The sequence below is a fragment of the Sorex araneus genome, chromosome 1 (assembly GCF_027595985.1).
Source record: "Sorex araneus isolate mSorAra2 chromosome 1, mSorAra2.pri, whole genome shotgun sequence".
Lineage (NCBI taxonomy): Eukaryota > Metazoa > Chordata > Mammalia > Eulipotyphla > Soricidae > Sorex > Sorex araneus.
The window spans coordinates 131,830,640-131,853,344 of record NC_073302.1 but is presented as its reverse complement, the minus strand read 5'-3'; the positions used below and the strand labels follow the sequence as shown (position 1 = coordinate 131,853,344).

Here is a 22,705-nt window from a genome sequence, read left to right as displayed (position 1 = left end):
GGCACATTACCAGATTTCGGCTGTATTTTGCGATCTATTTTCTTGGTGACTTGTTACTGTTTTTGGCGTATCGAATGCGCCACAAGCACTGCCGTGTGGACGAGATACTCTTGCTAGCTTGCTGGGCTCTCAACAAGTTTCACAATGGAGACATTACTGGTGCCCGCTCAGGCAAACCGATGAGCAATGGATGACAGGGATGACAGTGATACAGTGATTTTCTTGGTGCCCTAATTTCCAAAAAGATGCATACTGAGATTGAGGAATCGGTAATCTTGGAGATATCAATCTGGAACAGACAGAAATCATGCCCCTAACAAATGACCAACACAACTCATTTCAAAGACTGCCTTCAGAGCAGTGGTTGTTTTACAGTGAACCTAGCCTGGCTCCAGAAAACAACATAGCCAAGAGCCTCCATGTTAATAAAGAAGTAATAGGTCTGAAGCAACAGTGCAGTGGGTAAGGTCTTGCCTTACATGTCCTGGCACCATCTATGGTTTCCTAAGCACCACCAGGGGTCACTCTTGGATACAGGGCCAAGAATAGCCCCTGAGTATGATGGACACCCCTCCACCCCAAAATAAAGCAGTGACAAAGATATATGTGTTGTTCTTCATCATGTGTAACTGAAATGAGGTATGATTTTGCTTCGCCCAAGCTTTAGAAGGATTTTTATGGCTTTAGAAAAGAAACCCTATTTTAGTCAAACTTGAATCTCTGCTTGTTTTTTTTTTGGGGGGGGGGAGGCAGCAGTCACACACAATTGTATTCAAGGCTCTGTGCTCAGGGATACTCCTAACATTGTTCCAGAGGCCAAATGCAGTGCCAGATATCGAAGCAGGGTGAGCCAAGTGCAAGGAATGCCTGAACCCTGTCTCTCTGGCCCTTATCTGCAGTACTTTTGTTGGGACCTCTCCACAAATCAGGTACATCTTCTTAAATGAATGTTTTGTTCTTAAGGAAAGTTTCTGCATTCTTCTACTTTGTTTAATAAGAAACTCACACTAGATATTGGGCATATTGGAGTGCAGTGTGATTGGAAAGTGATGCTGAATTGCTGAATTCCAAGTATTTTGTCAGGAGGTGCAAAATAGCTCCATTCCCTTGAAGCCTAATCATGAGAAACCTTGTAACTGTGTTATCTCACTGTGATTCAATTAAAAAAATGCAATGAAACAAAACAAACAAAAAAATAGCCCCATCCTTGCTTGGTCCCATCATTCCTCCTCCCTGCAAGAGCTCATCTAAAGAAATGAACACACGAACAACATCAAAGCAAAGGAACACTTTTTGGAGAGCCTGTGACATGGCTAGCTTTTGACACAAACCTTGCTGAAACCCCCTCCTTTACTCAGCTGTATCCTGGTAACTGTATCCTGTAACCTTAAACCAGAAAACAGTCATTGATCCTTCACATCCCATTTTAGTTTGACACTTAAGACTCCAGGTAGGAGGAAACACCCTCCAGAACCAGAAAAAAACATAAAACTGGGGCTGCATTATCTGCATCTCCAAACTCTCAGCCCTAGAACAGAGACCAATGATGCCAGAACAAGACTAATTCAGGACAGTCTCCTCTATAGGGCTAGAAAAACTCGAGTGTTGAATGACTTGAGCAGGGATTTTCTTTCTTTTTAATTTTTTTTCTTTTAGCAAACTGAAGATCAGTATTTATTTATTTTTTTTAATTTTTTTATTTTACTGATCACCATGTGGAAAATTACAATGCTTTCAGGTTTAAGTCTCAGTTATACAATGCTGAAACAACCATCCCTTCACCAGTGCCCATATTCTACCGCAAACACACACACACACACACACACACACACACACACACACACACACACACACACACACACACACCAAAAACCCAGTATACCTCCCTATACTTCCGCCCCGAACTGATAAATTTCACTTTACTTTCTCTTTACTTTGGTTACATTCAATGTTCCAACAAAAACCTCACTATTATTATTAGGAGTTCCCCACTAGAGTCAGACCTGTTATGAAGAGATATGAGGTCTTGCAGCCTCAATAGCCGCAGTAGAGGCCGTGCGGTTTTGGATTTCTGTATTTTAGCAACTAAGTCCAGGGAAATTTCTTCCAGCTATTGGATCATTGCAAGCTTGTAACTCTCATCTGTGGTCCTCATAATATGGTGGTCCCCACGTCCTTCACCCCCAGCAAGGAAAAAGTCGAGAGAGAAATACTTTTCCCCTCCTGGGCAGGCAAGGGGCCACGGCTTAGTTCTCAGTCTGGTGACATTCTGCAAGGAGTTGCTGGTACCAAAAGTAGTTTAGCTGGCCTCTGGAGTCATGCTCGTGCAGCTGCGGAGAGGCCGCACACATGCAGTCTCCGGGATCACATCTCGGCGGCGAGCTTCGAGCAGAGATTTTCTATTGAAGATACCAGGGACATTAGGCCACAGATACTGGCCTCCTTCTCTAGACCCCCATCATCATCCATGTGTACAAAAAACTGGACATACCTTAAGAGAACTTAAAATGATAAAATGTCGTGTTTCAGCCTAATTTCAGCTTTTACTATTTTTTTTTTCTTTTTGGGGTCACACATGGCGATCAGGGGTTACTCCTGGCTTTGCACTCAGGAATTACTCCTGGTGGTGCTTGGGGACCACATGGAATGCTGGGAATCGAACCCGGGTTGGCCGAGTGCAAGGCAAACGTCCTACCCGCTGCACTATCGCTCCAGCCTCCAGATTTTACTATTTTAATATCTACAATTATACCATGCTGTTTTTCAGAAACGTAAAATATATGTTATTATCAACTGTATTACTGTAGTGATATACTGATATACTGTGAAAATCAAATTGTTATGTTACTATCCTCTTGGCCTCTTGTAAGAATTACTTATATTTTTTGTGGATATTATTCTTCTCCATTATAATATTCCCTGGGTCTAGTGATCAAGTCTGAAGAGGTAGCCAGTGGCTGAGGAAATTGAACCAAATTGCCTCTAGTAGCTTGATGTAATTGGGCAGTACTCCTACATAAGAGATACCCTGTACTTGCGTTTTTCAAAAAATCCATTTGGATAATAGCTACTGTTTTATTAGAAAAATTAGCTCATGATCAGAGTATGACTTGCATCATTCTGCCTTTTTATGTTTAAATAGTACTTTGCGAATGGGTCATTTCCTTTCTGTTCCTAGATGTTATAATAATAAGTAGTTATTATCTCATGTATTCATATTCCTTCTGCTCCATATACTAAATAGGTCTGGAAATAAAATTTACTTTTTAACCTTTCAACCAGTTTAATTTGTTAGGGTAAGGCACAATAATTAGGCAACCCGATTTAAAATGTTCTAATTTGGAGTTAAATTGTAATTCTTATACAAACATAATATTTCAGCTTCTTAACCAGGTACTAAAATGTGCCAGTTAATCCAGTAAATTTATTTTACTGTTACATTGAAAACCTGTTTAACATAGTGACACTGATGTGTACCAGTGGTGACTCACACTTGAATGTGGCTTTAACACAAATTGCAACAATGGTGTCAAGATGATATCTGTCATTAGAGGATGAGCATTTATTATTAAATCATCATTCTTTCTAGCCGTGTCTCTTATATGTTTAATTAGTTCACTTTCCTCATCTCCTTTCTCAGTGAACTGGATAATCTGTAAAAGACTTAAATCTGTGACTGTTTCTTTTTCCTGCATGTTTTTATATATCCCTTTCATTCTGAGATGTATCAAGATGAATATTTCCACTTTTTATTTTAGATCTCATTTCTTTTTTTGCTTCATGGGGCCATCTGCTGTTAAAAAATTATTCTTGCACATAACAGTAATCCATCCTTTTAACCTAGCTAATGACCCCTCTGTTGAAAGGCCATAGGCATTGCAGATTATAATAAATATTAACTAAGAAAAGCAGGTGTGAGGGGGTTGCTGACAGTGAGGGGGGCAGGCTTTGTATGCTCTGGGCCCTGAGTTGGAACACAGGCATCACACAACCTCTCAAGTACTGCCAGGTATGGCCCTGGAGACCCACTGAGAACTGATAGACTCCCTGAGGCTGTCAGGGTGAGTTCTGTTGCTTTGGCCTTGAACTCACTTATCAGAGGCATCTGCTTCATTCTCACTGCTGATGTCTCTCCGCTGTTGTACTTGTCTGTGCTTTATATTGCTTAAAGCTTGGATAAAACTTAACATTTTCTTTTTTTTCCCCATACTGAGTTTAGTAAGCATCTTTACAACCACTGCTTAAACTTTTCATCAGGTTCTTTTACACAAATCCATTTCTTTACAGACCTTTTCAGAATTTTTGTCATGCTCTTTTTGGAGATACAACTTCCTTCTGTCTGATTCTCTGTGCTTTGATTCTTTGGCATCATTCAACTTTACTATAGGAGTGGTTTTGTGTAAGCACTATTAAAGGAGTGCTGGGGCGCAGTACTCTGGGGCACCTAAGCAAAAATATCCAGATTTATCTCAGTATGCAGACTGAATCCACCCTCCTGCTATATAACATAATGTGAGATGCTGTTGGTCTTACTAGCCTTGGCATGCTGGTGGATCATGTGGAGGTATTTGATGTGCTGGATGGCTGGTATTTCAGTACCAGACAAGATATGATGACTTGCTGTCATCGTTGTCAGCACCTATATCTGGAGTGGCCTGTGGTGGTTCCAGGTAAAAGACTGAGAGACGATGACAGAGGGTGATTCTGGGAGTCAGACAATGGTCTATGGTGGTCTAGCTGGGGAGGGTGAAGCTCACAGCACAATTTGACCCAGTCCTTAGTGGACTCTAGGGAGAATTCTAAAGTGGCCCTTACTTCTAAAATTTATGGCATTATAGAAAATTGCTGACATGATTGGCACCAGCGTGTCTGAGCAGAGAATCATTCCCATAGCATCTTCTCATGCAGATGCTGTAAGAGTGTCAGTTACTTTTTCTTCATTTATGGTTCAAATGTTTTTCAGGTCTGTGTTATATCCTGGTACCTGGACAACAGAGTCTGTAGGTAGTTACTCTACCTAAGTAAAATTCTGAGATTTTCATAATGCTTCAGTGCTAAGGACTCATCTCTGAAGCACAGATTGGAGATGTTTGGGTTCCCAATATAGAGCATCACTCTCCTTTCCTCCCTGGGGAAGAGTTTTGCAATTCAGAATTGTGTCTGAATAAACTATAAACTCCTACAGTCAGAGTGGGGTATCTTCCTGAGCGACCCCCCTCTCTCTTTGGTACCTATCTGGTGCTGTTCTTTTATTCTTTATTGTATTTCCTTGTTGTCCTATTTCAGGTCTTCTTTGTAAATTGTTTTTATGCAATTGTAGTTTTGTCAGTGGGAGGAAGCAAGTTTTAGCTTCCTCCAACTGTGTTATCTTGAACCAATAAAACTTTTTTTTCTAACCCCAAACATGTAACAGTTATTATAGTACTAATAATTATCAATAGGTTCAATTCTAGATGACTTTTGTTTCTTTATATCACGCTATTTATACTATTATCATTCATCCTAAATACTATAAATTAATTTGATTTTATGTAAAGCTCAAACTACATAAATAAAATTATAATAATGAAAACTACATAAATAGAATTATAATAATGAGAAGATAAGAATAATGTATTAATTTGAATACTTCTCTCCAACTCAGACTCCTTCAGTAACACGCATTTTTCATAATTTTTCTTAGTCCCTCAACTTCATAGAAAAAGTAAACCATTGATCACTTATGTGGGAGACTCAACTGTTTTGAAATGTGTATGTCACGGTTGTTTTCCTTTAAATTGGACCTGGTACAGTAGCAATGGAAGTATTCAGGTAAGATTTATTTATCTTATTTAAAAAAAAAATAAAAACTTTTATTTGATAAATGATATGCTTGTAATTGACTCACATTTCCTTTATTGTTCTTTAATTCATCAATACTTTTAAGTGTGAGTATTGTGAAAAATATAGCTATCTGATAAATGGAGGGTTTTTTTTAATATCTTTAGCATATTATACTATACATCTGCAGGTACTTGGGATTTTATTAATTAGTACTCTGAGTTTTAAAGTTAGCAATTTACTCAAACTTCTTATAAATTAAAATTTATTTTCAGTCATTTAAGGTTATAAATGACCTCATCAAAAACCATTGTATTTAACCTAGTATTCAATGAAAGCATCTAGAAAAAAAAAATTCTTCTTGCTTTTGCCTCCGCACACACTTGTGATGCCAATATGGTATTATGGAACCATTTGGGAAAGTAATGTTTTGTAACCTAAATATAGGTCTTGGATACTATATATAAGTGTGCCTGTATCTCAAATACTTGTAATTTCTAAGGGAAGCAAATAATTAAAAATTTTGTTAAAGATTTGGTGGTTTCCTTTCTTACTCCATTATCCTTTAAGAGATATTCTTGACTATCTTCAGGGAAATTCTTTAAAAGACATCCTCCCATTACTTTGTTATTAATTAGCAGTGATATAAAAGTCCTGTAAAGCAAGATATAATTCAGAAGGAATTGTATGAGATAGTATAAGTCTGCCAATAAAATTCTAACTTCTTCTAAGATAAGTTGATGCTCTAGAATTTTGGAGGATGTTAGATGAAGAACTTAAAAGGGACAGTGATTTGATTCCCTTGCAATACCTTTTAAATTTTCAAAGACCCAGCTCCCCATATCACTTAGAAGTAGAATCGAACTATTAATGCTTATCTTTACTTTGATTATTAGGAAAGATAAACATTTTATCTATTTGTAGTTTTTTTTTGTACATTATTTCTTCACACATAACTAAAGTGATGTTACAGTAGACAAGGTTTTTACACCTGTGCAGTAATTTGTTACAAAACAAATTATCTAGAAGGAAGCAGAAATACATTGCACATGTATATAAATCTGTGAGTATACTTTTTATAGGATTTTTGGCTCTTGAGTATTTCAAGTCATGTTCTCAAAGATTAAAAAATGCCTGAGATTAAAGGCAAAATAAACCATGGGATCTTATTACAGTTTCTATAGTTGCAAATATTGTTAAAATACATAAAGTTAAAAAGCAGATATTAGTCTTAGTATTGAAATACACAGCCTAATTTATTTTTATGTATGATATTAGACAAATAATTTTAATTATATTTAATTGATTATATTATATAAATGCTTAACTGTAGTCTCTGCCTGTCTCTATTTCCTATCTGATTTTCTCTCAATTACTCTTAAAAGTGAGTTCTATTAAGGGATGGAGCAGTAGTATCCTGGGCAGGGCACTTATCTTGCATGCGGCTAACCCTGGTTTGACCTCTGGCATTTCTGAGCACTACCTGGAATGACACCCTGAGTTTAGAGACAGGAATAAACCCAGAGAACTTTCAGGTGTGACCCTTCGCCCCCTCAGCCCCCTCAGGAAGGCAATGTTCATGAGAAACTGGTTCCTGACGTTTCATTTGCTGTCAATGGAATGAACATTTCTGAATGCAGCAGTTATATGTACCTAGGTTGAGAACTCAACATGAGGAATGACTTAGTGCCAGAACTGCACAGGAGGAAAAGAGCAGCATGGAACACCTTCAAGAGCGTCGAAGAAGTGGTTAAGAGGACGAAGAACCTCTGGCTCTGGGCATATCTTTTTGATTCCACCGTTCTTCCTGCACTAACATACACTTCAGAGACCTGGGCCCTACGGAAACAGGACAAGAATGCTATTCGGGTATCACGTTTCACTCAAGTGAGAGAAGGAATTCGGAGTTCCGACCTCCATCGATGATCGAGAATCAGTGACGCTGTCTCATTTGCCAAGGTGTCAAAAATCAGATGGGCCAGACATGTAATGCAATTTGGAGATGACCACTGGACTAGAGCCATTATTAACTAGATTCTACAGGACGTCAAAAGTACGTCTGGCCATCCACCTACGACATGGTTAGACTTCTTGGTCAAGACCCTCAACTAACACTTTGATGCTCCTTGTGTTTCTGGAGCAAGCAAATGCCACTGGGCTACACTAGCACACGGCAGGGATGAATGGAGACATTACTAGTACCGGCTTGAGCAAAATGATCAGCAGCCAGATGACGAGTGATACAAGTGATACTTTCAAAATCTAGGCCAACTATCTGCATTAGATTAACCTGCACTGCTTATTAATAGTACTTGGTTTATTATTTGTGAGTGAGTGAAAACATTTGAAAAAGCCATCCAGGCAATATGGTACAGAGAGAGCCAAATTGTTTTATTTTATTTTATAGCAAATTTAACCCAGAGACTTTATCAAATAGCCTCTGAGAATAATTCCATGTAACCTCAGTTAAGATTAGCACCTAATTGTTTGCACTGGTGGTCTGTGTGGTATTGAAATGACGTATATATGAAATGGTCATTAACAGCTGTAAATCATTGTATCTCAGTTAAGATTTCTTTGGAAAATTAAGCAAAGCAAAGAAAAAGATCTAACATTATTGAGCAGTGCAGTTGAATGATAGAGCTGTAAAAGTATCAAATGGGCTCAGAATAAAATTTAATTTGAATGGATTAAATAAATCAGCCTGCAAATGATTTCATATGAAATTTAAGAGGCCAGAGAAAACCCAGTGATACTCAAAAATCAGCTTGCCTGAGAATGAAATTTTGATAAGCAGAGTTAGGCGTGCAGAGCAGCACACGTGCCAGACTCAGCAGGGGTAAGCCCTGAGAACTTCTAAGTGTGCCCCTATCCAAACACACACATACACACACACACACACACACAGAATTTCAGCTTCAGAAACCTAATGATTTCATTCTTCAGCACTAATTTGGGGAACTCCCAATGGCAAGAGCCTATGTTCTTCTGTTACGGAAAATCAGGTTCAATGCATCTGTTGTTCTAATAATCTAATGTATTTCCACATTTTTGAAGGAGATAATACTTTGACTTGATAGTCAAGGAATGTGAAACCTAGATGGCTGGGGTTTTTCTGTATTTTTAATTTTAATCTCTTCCTTAACACAGGATGACCCAACATCATAGTTTCAGTTATGCAATGCCAAGTTCTTAAGGCAAAGCATTCATTCTGCAACCCCAGGGAGATCCCAATCTGATAAGCCTTAGGCTCTATTACCTGTAACTTGTCATAGATATTCACAGAGCATTTAAATATATTTTCTCATGTTACTATCTTCCTCAAAATTTGATTATTTGGGGCATGTATCCTTGATGCAATAGGAATGGATTTTAATGGCTCCTTATTTTAGGTACCTATTGATGTACGAATTAATGAAAAGTATACGATTAACACAACAAATGCTAATGAAACAAGACTCAAGATCACGCAACTTACAGAGGAAGATCAGAGAACTTACTGGTGCCACGCAGTATTTCAGTTAGGCGAGAGTGAAGAATACATTGAACTTGTTGTGCTGAGCTATCTGGTGCCCCTCAAACCGTTTCTTGCAATAGCTGCGGAGGTGGTTGTTTTAGTGACTGTTATTCTGCTTTGTGAAACATACACCCAAAAGAAAAGAAAGCGTCCAGGTAGGATTTATATTTTTATATAATGTTCTCATTAGATAACATTGTGGCATAAATATTTCTGTGGCTTTAAAACTTGGGGAGAAATCCAGCTTTTGTTGTTTGCTGTGATCTTTATGTTAATTAGTAACAGTGAATTGAGTTTATGTTCATGGTTTTCCTATTCAGACTTCCTAAAACCATTTAGTACTAAAATATATGTTCCCCCATATTCATGGATTTGCTGCCCTCTAAACAGGGACTAGGTAATGCACAAAATTATTATTTTAGAAAATCTATGGTGGATTCATAAAAAACAAAATAAGTGACAGTTATTCTATTACTTTGATAACTGATTTTAAATGTTTCATTACATATTTTGGAATTTTCCTAAAAATTGTCATGCCAGTTTTTTATCTTTGCATATAAGAGTTGAGCAACATGTTGTTTCTTAGCTAATTTTGCACTAAACTTTTAATAAAAAATAATTCAAAATCCATCAATTCAAATTTTTTTTTTACATTTCGAGGCAGTATCCTATGCTCAACAAAATTGTAGATAAGGTCTAGAGAACAGAAAAAGAGGAAGTAAAGATGAAAGATGAAGGTGATCCTGTCTACTGTTGTAGCAAATGTGTCCTTCATTTCAAAATAGTCTGTTCTTAACTTTGGGACAGTGTAATTGAATATGCATATCCCATAGATATAGTAAATCAATCTTGTTTTGTTACAGATGACGGGAAAGAATTTGAGCAAATTGAACAACTGTAAGTATTTTTCTTGCAAATTAATTTTCATTTGAGTAAAATACAGAGCAATATGATACTAAGTAAGATGGTTGCGGTTAAGAAGAAAGAAGCACATGAGATATTTTATGTGTCATTTCCTGTGCACATCTATGTTGTAGTAAAAAAGTTAAATCTAGAAGTTTTTCTTGCTTGCATTACCATTCCTTTCTGTCACTTACTACTTTTACCCTTCTATTTCAATTTTTTCCACAAAAATGGGTTTAATGATAATATGATCGACAAGTTATAAATATGTCAAGTCACTCAGCACAAATGTTGGCATGCAGAAGGTATTCATGAACCATAAGGAGGTATTATTTGTGTGCACACCCTTCTCAACCCTGACTATTTTAGATAATTCAGGATGCTCATAAGAAATGAAAGGTCAGACTATATTGGCGCTGTTAGAACAGAACCTCTAGGCTCGATGCTTGGGCTCTTGTGTTTCCTTAAAATGTCTATCACTGATTCTGAATTTCTGTCATGTTAAAAAACACTGGCTTAGATTTTGTGTCATTATTTTCAGAGATAGTGCCATTATGACACTTTCTCAGACTGCCTTCTTTCCTTAGAGTTGAGCATGACAAAGGCAAAGAGTAAAAATATCAGGGATACTATTTGGTTTGGTAACGCTGGGAGATACCGAGTCCCTCCAAGCCATAACTGAGTGTGGAGTGCAGTGACAGAGGTGCTGAACTGAATTAAAATCTGAGTAAGAGCCAAATGCTGAGGACACGGAAAATGAGGCCAGAGTAAAGCAGCTGAAAGGCCCCTAGGAAATGGGAGGATTCAGCAACTTCTCCTAGCACCAAGAATGTACTTGAAACTTAACTTTGTCAGTCCACAGAAACTTTGAGATGTGAGTGCCTTAGCCATGGCTAAAGAACAGTAGCGGCACAGAGAGTTGCCACTACACTATTTGTAGACATCATTTAAATGTTTATTTTTATTGTTTTACATATGACAGGTGAAGTAAATCACCAAGAAATGAAATCTAAACTAAAGGTATTACATATAATGACAGGAGTTTCATAACCCCAGATCAGAAAAAAAAAAACAGAACAAAAAAGTATTATCTTAAAGACCCAGGTTGAACGGTTGAAAGGTAGTTGCAGACTTTTATGGGAGAACTTGGTCATCTTGTTTATATTAATTTGAAATTTTTGTCTTTCTGGTTCCCATATACTGATTCCCGTGCTTACTTGGAACCATATTCAAAGCACTCATTTGGGCCATTCTTCAGAGATTTGAACCGGTTACAGCCTTGCCCTGATTGTCAAGTCTTACTTCTCCGTTTCCTTTGCTTTTGCTTTCAGATCTAGAGCAATGTGCAGGGGCTATCAATTACTAATCATTTATTTTCACTCAGCTTGCCAAATGTCAACATTTTTTAAGATTATTGAAATATCTAACTGATTTGCTTCATAGCATAATATAAAGTGTTAAGTTTCTTTTTAAAAAAATTGGATGTTGTACTTCTGTTCTCCAACCTGAACTATTCCATGTAGATCACTGATTATGTTTTAGTTTTCCCATCCTTGACATATTTCAATGTCTTAAGTAAAATGCAAGTATCAGGGACCCTTGGACTCATTTAGAGGAAACTTTTACCAGGGTCATTTAGAATTTTAAGTGAGGAGATAAATTTTACTTATAATTAAAATAAGTATTTCATCAATACATTTTAAGCTAATGTTTATATATGATTTTAAGTACAAAGGATTCATGAAATTTCCTGTTGAAAATGATTTTCTAAAAAACAAAGCAGTTACTTCAAATAATAAATATTGAAATGAGAAAAATCGCTGAAATATCTGATATACTCAGATACTTATCCACACATCTCACCTGTATCCCCATTACCCTACTTTCGACATAATAGATAGGATGCTTAAAATTCTCTGCTGGTAATAGTTTAACGAGCTTTAGTTTGTCTTGTCTGTAAGACCTAGAATGGCGCTCCTTATACACCCTTGTTACCTAGTTTGGTCACTTTGTAAGAATCTGATGTCTGCATTTGTAATCTTTCTCTGAAGAACATTGAGTAAACAAAGAACTATGTTTAGAGTCTAATCCATTGTAATAAACATATCAAAGTATAGCATCTCTACTAAGCATAGTTGGCTGAGCTCCTGGCTGGCAATTATCTCACATGCGTCAAAACAGCACATAAATTATGTTCACATCATCAACCTTACATACATGCTTGAGGAGAAACAATTCTCCCTCTCATAGGATAAATAGGTTTAGCTGCTGTTGTTTGTGACAATAGTCCTCAGTAAGCAATGGCATAAACGCAGAGTCAACATTAAAAATATGATCTTTTTAGAGTGAGGAGTATGGCTCAAGGGGCTGGAACCTGTGCGTTGCCAGTGGGAGGCCTGGTTTCAATCCCTAGCACTGCATGGTCCCCTGACCACCCCTGGGAGTGATCTCTGAGCACTACAAAGTGTTTACTAAGTGTGACTCCAAATAACACACACACACACACACACACACTTTTAAAATTAAGAGTGACGGCCAAGTGGCCAAGTGTTCATAGCAACGTTGCTTTATGAATCTTCCATGTCAATTCTTCCTATCATCGTGAAGCAGAGTTCACTAAGAGTTGGATTTTTCACCCACTATTAGGGAACATGAGCTGGATTTAGAGCATCATGAAAAAAATACTAAAACTTAAAAAAATAAAAATAAGAGTGAATTCTGTCTGTATTGAGCTACATTTTAATCTAGTTATAGACTAAAGATGGTGTACTCACTCACAGTGGAATTCTCTAGCAACTTTGTTTTTTGTTATTTGTACAGGAAATCAGATGATAGCAATGGTATTGAAAATAGTACTCCCAGGCACAGAAAAAATGTAAGTTACTTCTAAATTTTATTTCACATAAAAGATATAATTCATTACACATAGTCTATTACTTGAACTCCTTCATGAAGCATGTATTCATTGTTTTCTTATGCATTTTTATGCTGTTGGTGTAGAAATATGAAATTGTACAAATATATATATAGCATAATTTTTCCACTAGAGGACAGGTAGTGGCCAATCAAAAAGTGAAAATTACACTGTCTGCATATTTATTTGTCACTATTTACAGTTTATCAATTTCATGTCTCAAAATATTTCAGATTCTTCCATTATTCTAATATATTATCATATCTTTGATACTATGGGTACAAGTGAATACCCAGCTAATTTTTTATGTGATATTTACAATATAAATATTCATAGTTAATGGACTATTTTTACTGAGTATCTGGATTAGAAATTCTTGGTTTGGACAGTTTTTGAAGTCCTTCCTACTACTATTTTTTTTAAACCAAAGTGATATGCTCCCATGGAATAACTAGGACATGCTAATTATGTTTCATTATGCTTTATTTAACCCAGGATCCTACGACCAGTGAATGAGAAACATCCTGTCAAGAATCACTGGAAGATGTGCGAAGACTTTGTATTTTAGCTTTGCTTATGCATCCTGTTAAAATCATCTGATATTTTCAAAAGGGTGAAAAGTTTATATAACATCCTGAGTAGTAGCTTTTAAATAGTACGTGCTGTGTCATATCTAATGATATATTTTCATTCTGTAATTATTTTATATCAAAGCAAGGTAAATTACATTAAAATTGTTTAATGAGCTATAACCAAGGATGATTAATTTTCAGGTCCTCCTGAGGCAGAATGGTCACCAGCAAAGCAGTTAAGAGTTATTAGATCAAATGTCACTCAAGACCTATTCCTAACCAAAGAATTCATAAAGAGAAAGCCTTTGCCATCTTGTCTTATTTTTTCAATCATGCTATGTGTAGAAGTATTTGTAATAATTTCCTATGTAACATTTACCTTTCCATTTCATAAAATAGTGCCTTCGTGAAACAAAAGCATATATATATATATATTTTGCCTTTGGCTACTCTACATTCTCTATCAGAAAAAGATAAGTTTGCTCTGTAAATATTGGTGTTAAGGCAAGGAAATAAGACTAGATACTTTAAAAGCTCCATCACCACAAAAACAGATTTTCCCATCTTATCACACTCATCTCCACAGTTTTATTTTACCAAACTAAAGTGATTCTTAATACTTCTGCACAGTATTCTTTAATGTGATGGGTTTGAATTTTTTCAAGGACAGCAGCAGTAATAACTAAGTTTTCAGGTTTACTTCTCTAGTTTAGGGTTTCCCGGTATCTCTGACTTGGCTTTGAGTTTCCTGGTGTCCGGGGAGAGCTAGATATCTAAAACGCTCTATTAGTGTTTACTAATATGAATTCTATTGCCTAAATTCCAAAATGCCTAAACTATTTTCATATTGCTGAAATCATAACGCATATGACTTTTCTATCAATATAGCTTGTTTAGATTCTTTGCACATATAACTGAAATATTTTATAAACTCACTATCATCAGATCAACTGAAATCTGAGTAGGAGTGAAAAGCTGTCATTGGCTTTGACTGCAATATGAAAACCATGTGCTGGCTATTAGGTTAGAATGAAGATGGTCTTGCGAAACCTGATTTTTGTCCTGATTGCCAGTGAATCCCAAATCCTAAGATTCACAGCACAGCAGGGGTTTAGACAGTGCAAGGAACCCTGAGAACTGACAAGGAAGCCTAATGGTTGGTGACCCAGAGATTAAGCTTGAAGAAATGGAGTTCAGTGGCTTGAGAAAAAAAAATTATGATGGAACAGGCTGATAAAATTATAATAATGGAATTTTTGTAGTAAAAATTGCAACTTTCATGTCATTTTAATATTAACAAATATTAAAATATTATTTGTGTGACTAGTACATATAAAGTATGACTTGGAAACCGCTCATGCTTTTTGGTAGTATTTTCTGTGGAACAAACATATTAGCTATACAATCACTAGAATAAATCCATTTAGTAACAACAAATTCATTTCATTTTTGATTGTAGAGTCCTATGTCTGGCAAGTTGTTTTGTCTGATAAACTATTAATGTCATTAAAATTATCTTGAGTCGCATCTGTGTGATAGCATATAACCTATAAGTTCACTAAACTAATCTGTATTCTTTGAATTTGATGAAAATTTAGTTAGGCCAACTGTTTAGCTAGATCAAATTTAAGACAGTATGTATGACTGGGTATATATGAAACCAAAATCTTTTTGTAGCTTATTTGCTGTATGTGTTATTCCATTTGCCAGAACTATTTAGGCCAAAATTCTTTCAAGCAAGAAAAATTGCTACCCCTAGGTAAAATAATATGAAATATTCATATAGACAGTTAAATTCTTAATGGCATCACTTGCTGTTTTTCTAACAAAGTCAATTCATTTGAATGATTTTAGCACAGAAAAGGTACTAGGAAAATTATGTCAAGTTTTGGCTTTTTGGATTCTCTCTGGAGGACATCCCGAAGTCACCTCACCACTGTTTAGATTAAAAATGGAATGCTTCCATGAATTAATTTCATAGAGATGATAAATGGATTAACAAATAATGACCATTGTAAAGTGACTAAAAATATTAAGCAAGAAAAAATGCTTAAGTAGAAAACTACTCCACATTTGTATTTCAGACACTTTGAGAGAGTCTTCTAATATTTCTAACAGAATTTTGCAGAATAATAAGGAGACTTAAGGATATCTTAAAAACCCCGTACTCTCACATTCAGTTTATGCCCTAATGTAATCTTTTCCCTCTGCAATCTTTATTTCTGCTCAGCAGCTGGTTACTTAACCAAAAATCTAGAGTTTATTGTGGTATTTCCTTCTCATCTGTGATTTCCTTGTATTAGTTGTAAATCAGTGTTCCTTTAGTATTCTTGATAGTTCATTAAACCACGTTATTGACTCTTCCACTCCATTCTTACTAGCTGGGACATCTAACATCTGGATTTCCTTACCTCAGTATCACCTATCCTTTTTGTTTTTTCATTCTGCACAAATCCTCTCTAAAACACAGATATTACCATGTAATTTGTGGCACATTCCATGCCAAACTCTGCAACCTCTCCTGTGTCGTTTCTGAATGTTGCAGTTTTCCAAATTATAAATCTCTCCCAGAGACTTGACTTAAACCTAGACAAAGGAATTCAGTGCAGAATGCTGTACCCCCTTCCCCCCATTCCCAGTTCTTTACCATGGACTAATTAAAATTTTGCTGTCAAGACTTTAACCTGATGTTACATCCTGACTGATTCTTCGAGAGATTCTGTGAAATTTGTGCCAGCTTACGTACGTACTTGATATCTCCACATTTTGTTTTGTTTATCCGGTATTGTAAATATACATTTATTTTTCCTCTTTGTAGATTCTGCCTTTTCTTTTTTTTTTTTTTTTTGCTTTTTGGGTCACACCTGGCGATGCACAGGGGTTACTCCTGGCTCTGCACTCAGGAATAACCCCTGGCCGCACGGGGACCATATGGGATGCTGGGATTTGAACCCTGGTTGGCCGCGTGCAAGGCAAACGCCCTACCCGCTGTGCTATCTCTCCAGCCCCTCTGCCTTTTCCTTATGTGTTAAATACCTGTGTTAAAAATCTTGAGAGGGAATGTTGAGACACAAGAAATACCTGTTAAATGGAAAATGTATAATTCAGTATCTAATTTCACAAATTGGTATACTTGTTTTTAGAAGAACAATCTAAATGATGACAACAGAATTAAACAGTATTTTAACAGATAAGTAGATATCTATAGCATCAGTATTTGCTTTTGCTGTTTCAAAGGATACATAGTAATAGAATAAGATGCCTTGCCTGATTTTAGTAATGTTCTTTATCTAGCAAGCAAAAAGAATGTGATTCCTAAATTGTTTACAAGGATGTTACTACCAATTTATCTTAATTCATTTTCTCTTCTGTTTTAATAGGCATTACAAATGTTTATCATATAACCTTATTTTTAATCTTTATCTTAATAAGATAATTTTCTGGTTTAAAAGATAAAGAATTTTTTGAATTGCAGTTTGTTTTATATTTTTTTCAATGGTACTTTAGCAAATGTGTTCACTCCACAGTTCTCTTTTCTTATCCCTCTCACACCTTATAAAGTTTTAAAGTACCTCATAATCCAATCCAGGATTTTATCTTAAAATATTTTGATGTTTTTATTATTTAGTTTTGATCACTGGAATCTTGCCTTTAATCATATCTATCAAAAATGTACCAGTTCTTCATGCTTGTTCTCTGACTCTTCATCTTTGAGGCATTTGAATAAATTTATCTGAACGCATTTACTGAATACCCTCTATACTTTCTTATAGAAGATAAATCCAATGGAATAAGGTCATGCAATGAATTATCAATGTACTTGCCAATAACATAATTCATCTTTAGGTGGGAATAAATTCAAGTATGTACCCCAGGATCAATTAAAAGGCACATTGACCCTACTTGTAGCATTCCCTGAATAAATTTGTATTCAATAAACAAAAACCAGGTGAATCACTCAAATATTTTGAAATCTAAAATTGTCATTTTAAAGTGTATAACACAAATAGAAACTACGTACATGAATAACTTACATAAAATAAGACATAGGTCAAATTATTTTTGCGGTGCTCGGGGAACCATACGGGATGTGGTTCCGGGTGCACCGCGAGCAAGGCAGCCGCCCCACTTGGTGTGCTGTGCTCCAGCCCCAACACAGGTCAAATTCAAGCTGAATGAAAAAATCATGTAAGTTATCTCAACTAATGTGCTAGTATTTAGGACATGTGACATATTTTCAATAATTTCAAAGTGAATATCCCCAACTTTCTAATAAACATCTCACCTTTCTGTTTTTTTATCTCACCCTTTTAAAACTAAGGCATAGATATTTGCATAACTTATGCAAATATTTTCTTATGATAGGAGTTTCTTGCTTTATTAAGACCTGAATGTAACAAATAAAGAAAAATTAAGGTTTATAAATATTTCAGACTGGAGCAGTAGCACATCAGGTAGGGCATTTGCCTTGCACGCGGCTCACCTGGGTTGGATTCCTCCATCCTTCTCGGAGAGCCTGGCAAGCTATCGAGTGTATCTTGCATGCATGGCAGAGCCTGGCAAGCTACCCATGGAATATTCAATATGCCAAAAACAGTAACCAGTCTCACAATGGAGATGTTACTGGTGCCCGCTCGAGCAAATCGATGAACAACCGGATGACAGTGATAAAATATTTCAAAATAATTGCAGCATTCCTTTAAAGTTCTAGGTGAGAAAGGCACTTCTGCACTTTCTAATAATGCCTAAGGTTTGTGTTGTATAATGTAATTCAACAGAACTGCATTCTTTCTTTCTTTTGTTTTTTAATTGAACCACAGTGAGATAAGTAGTTACAGAGTTGTTCATGATTGGGTTTCAGTCTTTTAATCAGAACTCTATTCTGACCAGTGAAAACTGATGGGATATTCACTTGTTTCATTTTGATGCTGATATTTTGACCAATATTTTTTAAATGTTAAACTATGCTAGTATTCCCAGAAATCTATTAGTTTAGCAACATGTCATCTTTATGATGCTATTTATTAAAATGAAAGGAAAAGAAGATGGTACATTCATTGTTCCATTTAAGAAGATTCTTAATTGAGTAATTTTCTCACTGTTAAAAGCTTTTTTTTTTTACTCAGCATTTGGTGCATTATAGTGAAAAGCAGTGGCTCTTTTATGGGTGACATTTGTCTTTAATATCAACCATAACAACATGACATGAGACTGACACCCAATGACAGTAGATACCAGGGCCAGGAAGATTGCTCCATAGTTAGAAGCCTGCCTCATGAGCAGAGGGGAGAAGACACCTGGAATAGTGAAGGGATCAATAAGAAAATGATGGTTGGAGAATCGGTCAGGTTGGGAGATGTGTGCTGAAAGTAGACAATGGACCAAACATGATAACCTCTCAGTATCTCTATTGCAAACCATAATGCTCAAAAGTAGAGAGATCATGTCCTCGTCCCAGATATGATCCGGAGCTACTGCTCGTGAAACAGACCCTCTGCTCCTAAAGACTATGATCCAAGAGGTCTTCTAACCCATTTTGGCACCCAGAGCAGCTTCTTACAGAAATGCCTCTAGACTGTGAATTGAATTAAAATACCAGAAATCCAAAACCGCACGGCCGCAACAGAGGCCATGCGAACTCATAGAATCTTCATTCTCAGCAATGAAAACAAATTATCAAATGATGCCTTTTCAGCAGGCCTGATTGTTGGGGGAAAATTCCAAACAATAATAGTGAGTTCTCTATTGAAATATTGAATGCATTCAAAGTATAGAGAGAATAAAATGAAGATCATTAGCTACTTAGGTGGGGGCTGGGTGGGAGGGGGGTATATTGGGGTTCTTGATGGTGGAACATGTGCACTGGTGAAGGGATAGGGGTTCAATCATTGTATGACTGAGACTTAAACCTTAAAGCTTTGTGTTTTTTCATGGTGATTCAATATAATAAAATTAAAAAATAAATTTTTAAAAAAGAGAGAGAGAGTATGGGAAATATTGTTGCCATGGAGGTAGTGGGAGGGTGGGAAAGGGGGGGGTTTACGGGGGATGTTGGTGGCAGGAATATGCATTGGTGGAGGGATGGGTGTTTGATCATTGTGTGATTGTACTCAGACATGAAATCGTATAATTATCTCACAGTGATTCAACAACAACAACAACAACAACAACAACAAATCACCCATAACATTTCAGCAGAGAACATGATCAAATTTCATCTCCCAAAATGTAAGAATCTAAAATGTAATTTGTGATCAGATGAAAAGCTTTATTCTCAAATATTTCATTCTATTAACTTGTGTTAAACCAAAGCTATTCTATCATTGACCAAATTATTACATAAAATTAGAGACAATTGCAGTATCCTCACTGTTCTCATCATTAAATCATTTAGACTTCTATATTCCAAATCATGCATTTAAAATTTGTATGGAATCATTAATATTTAAGAATTAATAACTCACCTCTGAGCCAGTGAGACAGCTCAAGGGTTCAGTGTTCCTGCTTTTCATGATAGAGGCTTGAGGTTTATATTTGGCAACACCTGGTTCCATATACTTCCTCAGGAGTGACCTTTTAATACCGTACCTGGAAGTGCCCCTGAGAGCCATCAGGCACAGCCTAGAAGAAAAATCAGTAACAGCAAAAAACCCATCACACCTCTGAGTTCCCTTTGTTGTTCTCAAACTGCAGGATACTGGGTTAGAGATAATACCAATTTTCCAATTTTTTGAGATGAACTGTGTGGCTCTTCAGACCAGAGTACTAAATATGCTGGTTGAGGAAAGAGCAGGCTCTTGGGGAGAAATGTAAAAGTCTTTTTTTTTTCTGTTTGGATCACACCCGGTGATGCACAGGGGTTACTCCTGGCTCTACACTCAGGAATTACTTTGGCAGTGCTCAGGAAACCATACGGGATGCTGGGAATCGAACCTGGGTCGGCTGCATGCAAGGCAAACGCCCTACCCTCTGTGCTATTGCTCCAGCCCCAAGAAATGTAAAAGTGTTTATAGATAGAACAGTCATATCTGATCACCAGTTTTACTGCAAGCTTACTGTAGTTTTACTGTAAGTTTACCAGGTTTACTTGAGTTTGCTGAAAGAATAGGAAGAAAGAAGATTCCAGTTGAATAAAAGTAAAAAGTTGCGAAGGACAGAATGCCTTGGATGGATTTAAGAATTAGTTCTTATTCCATTCTGTAAGGAAAGGGTGCACTATATGATTCAAAAGGTGGTGTCTTAAGTAAATGCTTAATATTTAAAGCAGTATCAAGCATAGCACTTAAGATTTGCATCTTTCTACAGTGTCAGCTTCACTGAAACACCAGAGTAGACACTTCGACTAAGCATAGCACTTGTCTCTACTTCCTAGAAAAAAACAGGCAAGACCACAGATTTTTGGCCACTTAGATAAAATACAGACTCTTCATGGAAGGAGGTGGCTAAGTAGCTTTTGTGTCATCCAGTTGATTCTCAAGAATCAGCCTTATAGTCAGTAAGTAAATTGCATGTTCTTATGAAAAGTGAATGAGGTAGCTCACACAAAGTTAGCTTTGTATGTTTGGATAATATAATTTAAAAGTTAAAGTATTATTCAAACACTTCCTCTAAGGTGGCCTCAGGTAAAGGTGGAGGCTTCTGTCTTATCAACTGTCAGAGAGCAGTGAAACGGTTTTTTTGTTTTAATTATCTGATTGAGGTAGTGGGATTTACAGTACTAATGATGGTTTCCTGTGCACATATGCCAACATTTTAATGTCTCAGAAATCATTGAATGCTTTGATCTGCTCGGGTGATAAATGGTTTTTCCTTTGACAGTCTATTCTTTCTACCAACATCACCTTTATCTGAGGATTTTTAAAAATTTCTCTGTTGTTCATGCTATGTCATCCTCAGTTGCTTACGTCTTGTTCGTCCTTTCTCTCATGCCATTTTAAAAATGAAAGAAATTTTGCAGAGCAAACTATACTTTCTACTCTGTCATCTTTTTTTTAAAATTTTTTAAATTTTATTGAATCACCATGAGATAGTTACAAGCTTTCATGTTTGGGTTACAATCTCACAATGATAAAACACCCATCCCTCCACCAGTGCACATTCCCCACTGCCTTCAATTTTTTTTTTAAGAATTTTATTTTATTGAATTACCATGTGGAAAATTACAATGCTTTCAGGCTTAAGTCTCAGTTATACAATGCTGGAACAACCATCCCTTCACCAGTGCCCATATCCCACCACCAAAAAAAAAATAAATAGCACACCTCCCATCCCGCCCCCCCGCCAACGCCCCCCCGCCATGTAACTGATAAATTTCACTTTACTTTCTATTTACTATGGTTACATTCAATATTTCAACACAAACCTCACTATTACTGTCAGGAGTACCCCACTAGTCAGACCTGTTGTGAAGAGATATGAGGTAGCGGCTGCGCGGTTTTGGATTTCTGTACTTTAGCAACTAAGTCCAGGGAGATTTCTTCTAGATATTGGATCATTGCAAGCTTGTAAACCCCATCTGTGGTTGTTATAATATGGTGGTCACCACGCCCTTCACCCCCCCGGCAAGGAAGAGGAGAGAGAGAGAGAGAGAGAGACAGAGACAGAGAGAGAAATACCTTTCCCCTTCTGGGCGGGCATGGGGCCACGGCTTAGTTCTCAGTCTGGAGACATTCTGCGAGGAGCTGCCCATGCCAAAAAATTTAGCTGGTATCTAGAGTCATGCTCACGCAGCTGCAGAGAGGCCGCACACACGTGCGGCCCCCGGGATCACATCTTGGGGGCGGGTTCTACACTACCATCTTAAAAACAACTTTGACGTACCAAACATCACCCCGCCACCCCCTCCCAGTGACTTTCACTTTATGTAAGTTCAGTCATTTTGTAACTCAGTCATTTCATAAGGTCACTTTTGGTGTTAAGACGATTTGTCTGTTCGATACCCGTGAGTTGTAGATGCTGTTTTTCTAAAAAGCTAACCCT

At 36.7% G+C, this 22,705-nt stretch overlaps 1 protein-coding gene across 1 annotated transcript in view; it reads left to right on the top strand.

The window, feature by feature from the left end:
- The window catches only part of EMB (embigin), a 51,108-nt gene extending 35,023 nt beyond the window's left edge, over nt 1–16,085 (top strand). Inside the window, exons 5-9 of the mRNA XM_055140768.1 lie at nt 5,684–5,811; nt 9,213–9,492; nt 10,201–10,234; nt 13,061–13,115; nt 13,650–16,085. Coding sequence (XP_054996743.1) covers nt 5,684–5,811; nt 9,213–9,492; nt 10,201–10,234; nt 13,061–13,115; nt 13,650–13,670 — 518 coding nt within the window. The 3' untranslated portion in view covers nt 13,671–16,085. The remainder of the gene's footprint in view (nt 1–5,683; nt 5,812–9,212; nt 9,493–10,200; nt 10,235–13,060; nt 13,116–13,649) is intronic.
- The last annotated feature ends 6,620 nt before the right edge of the window (nt 16,086–22,705 follow it).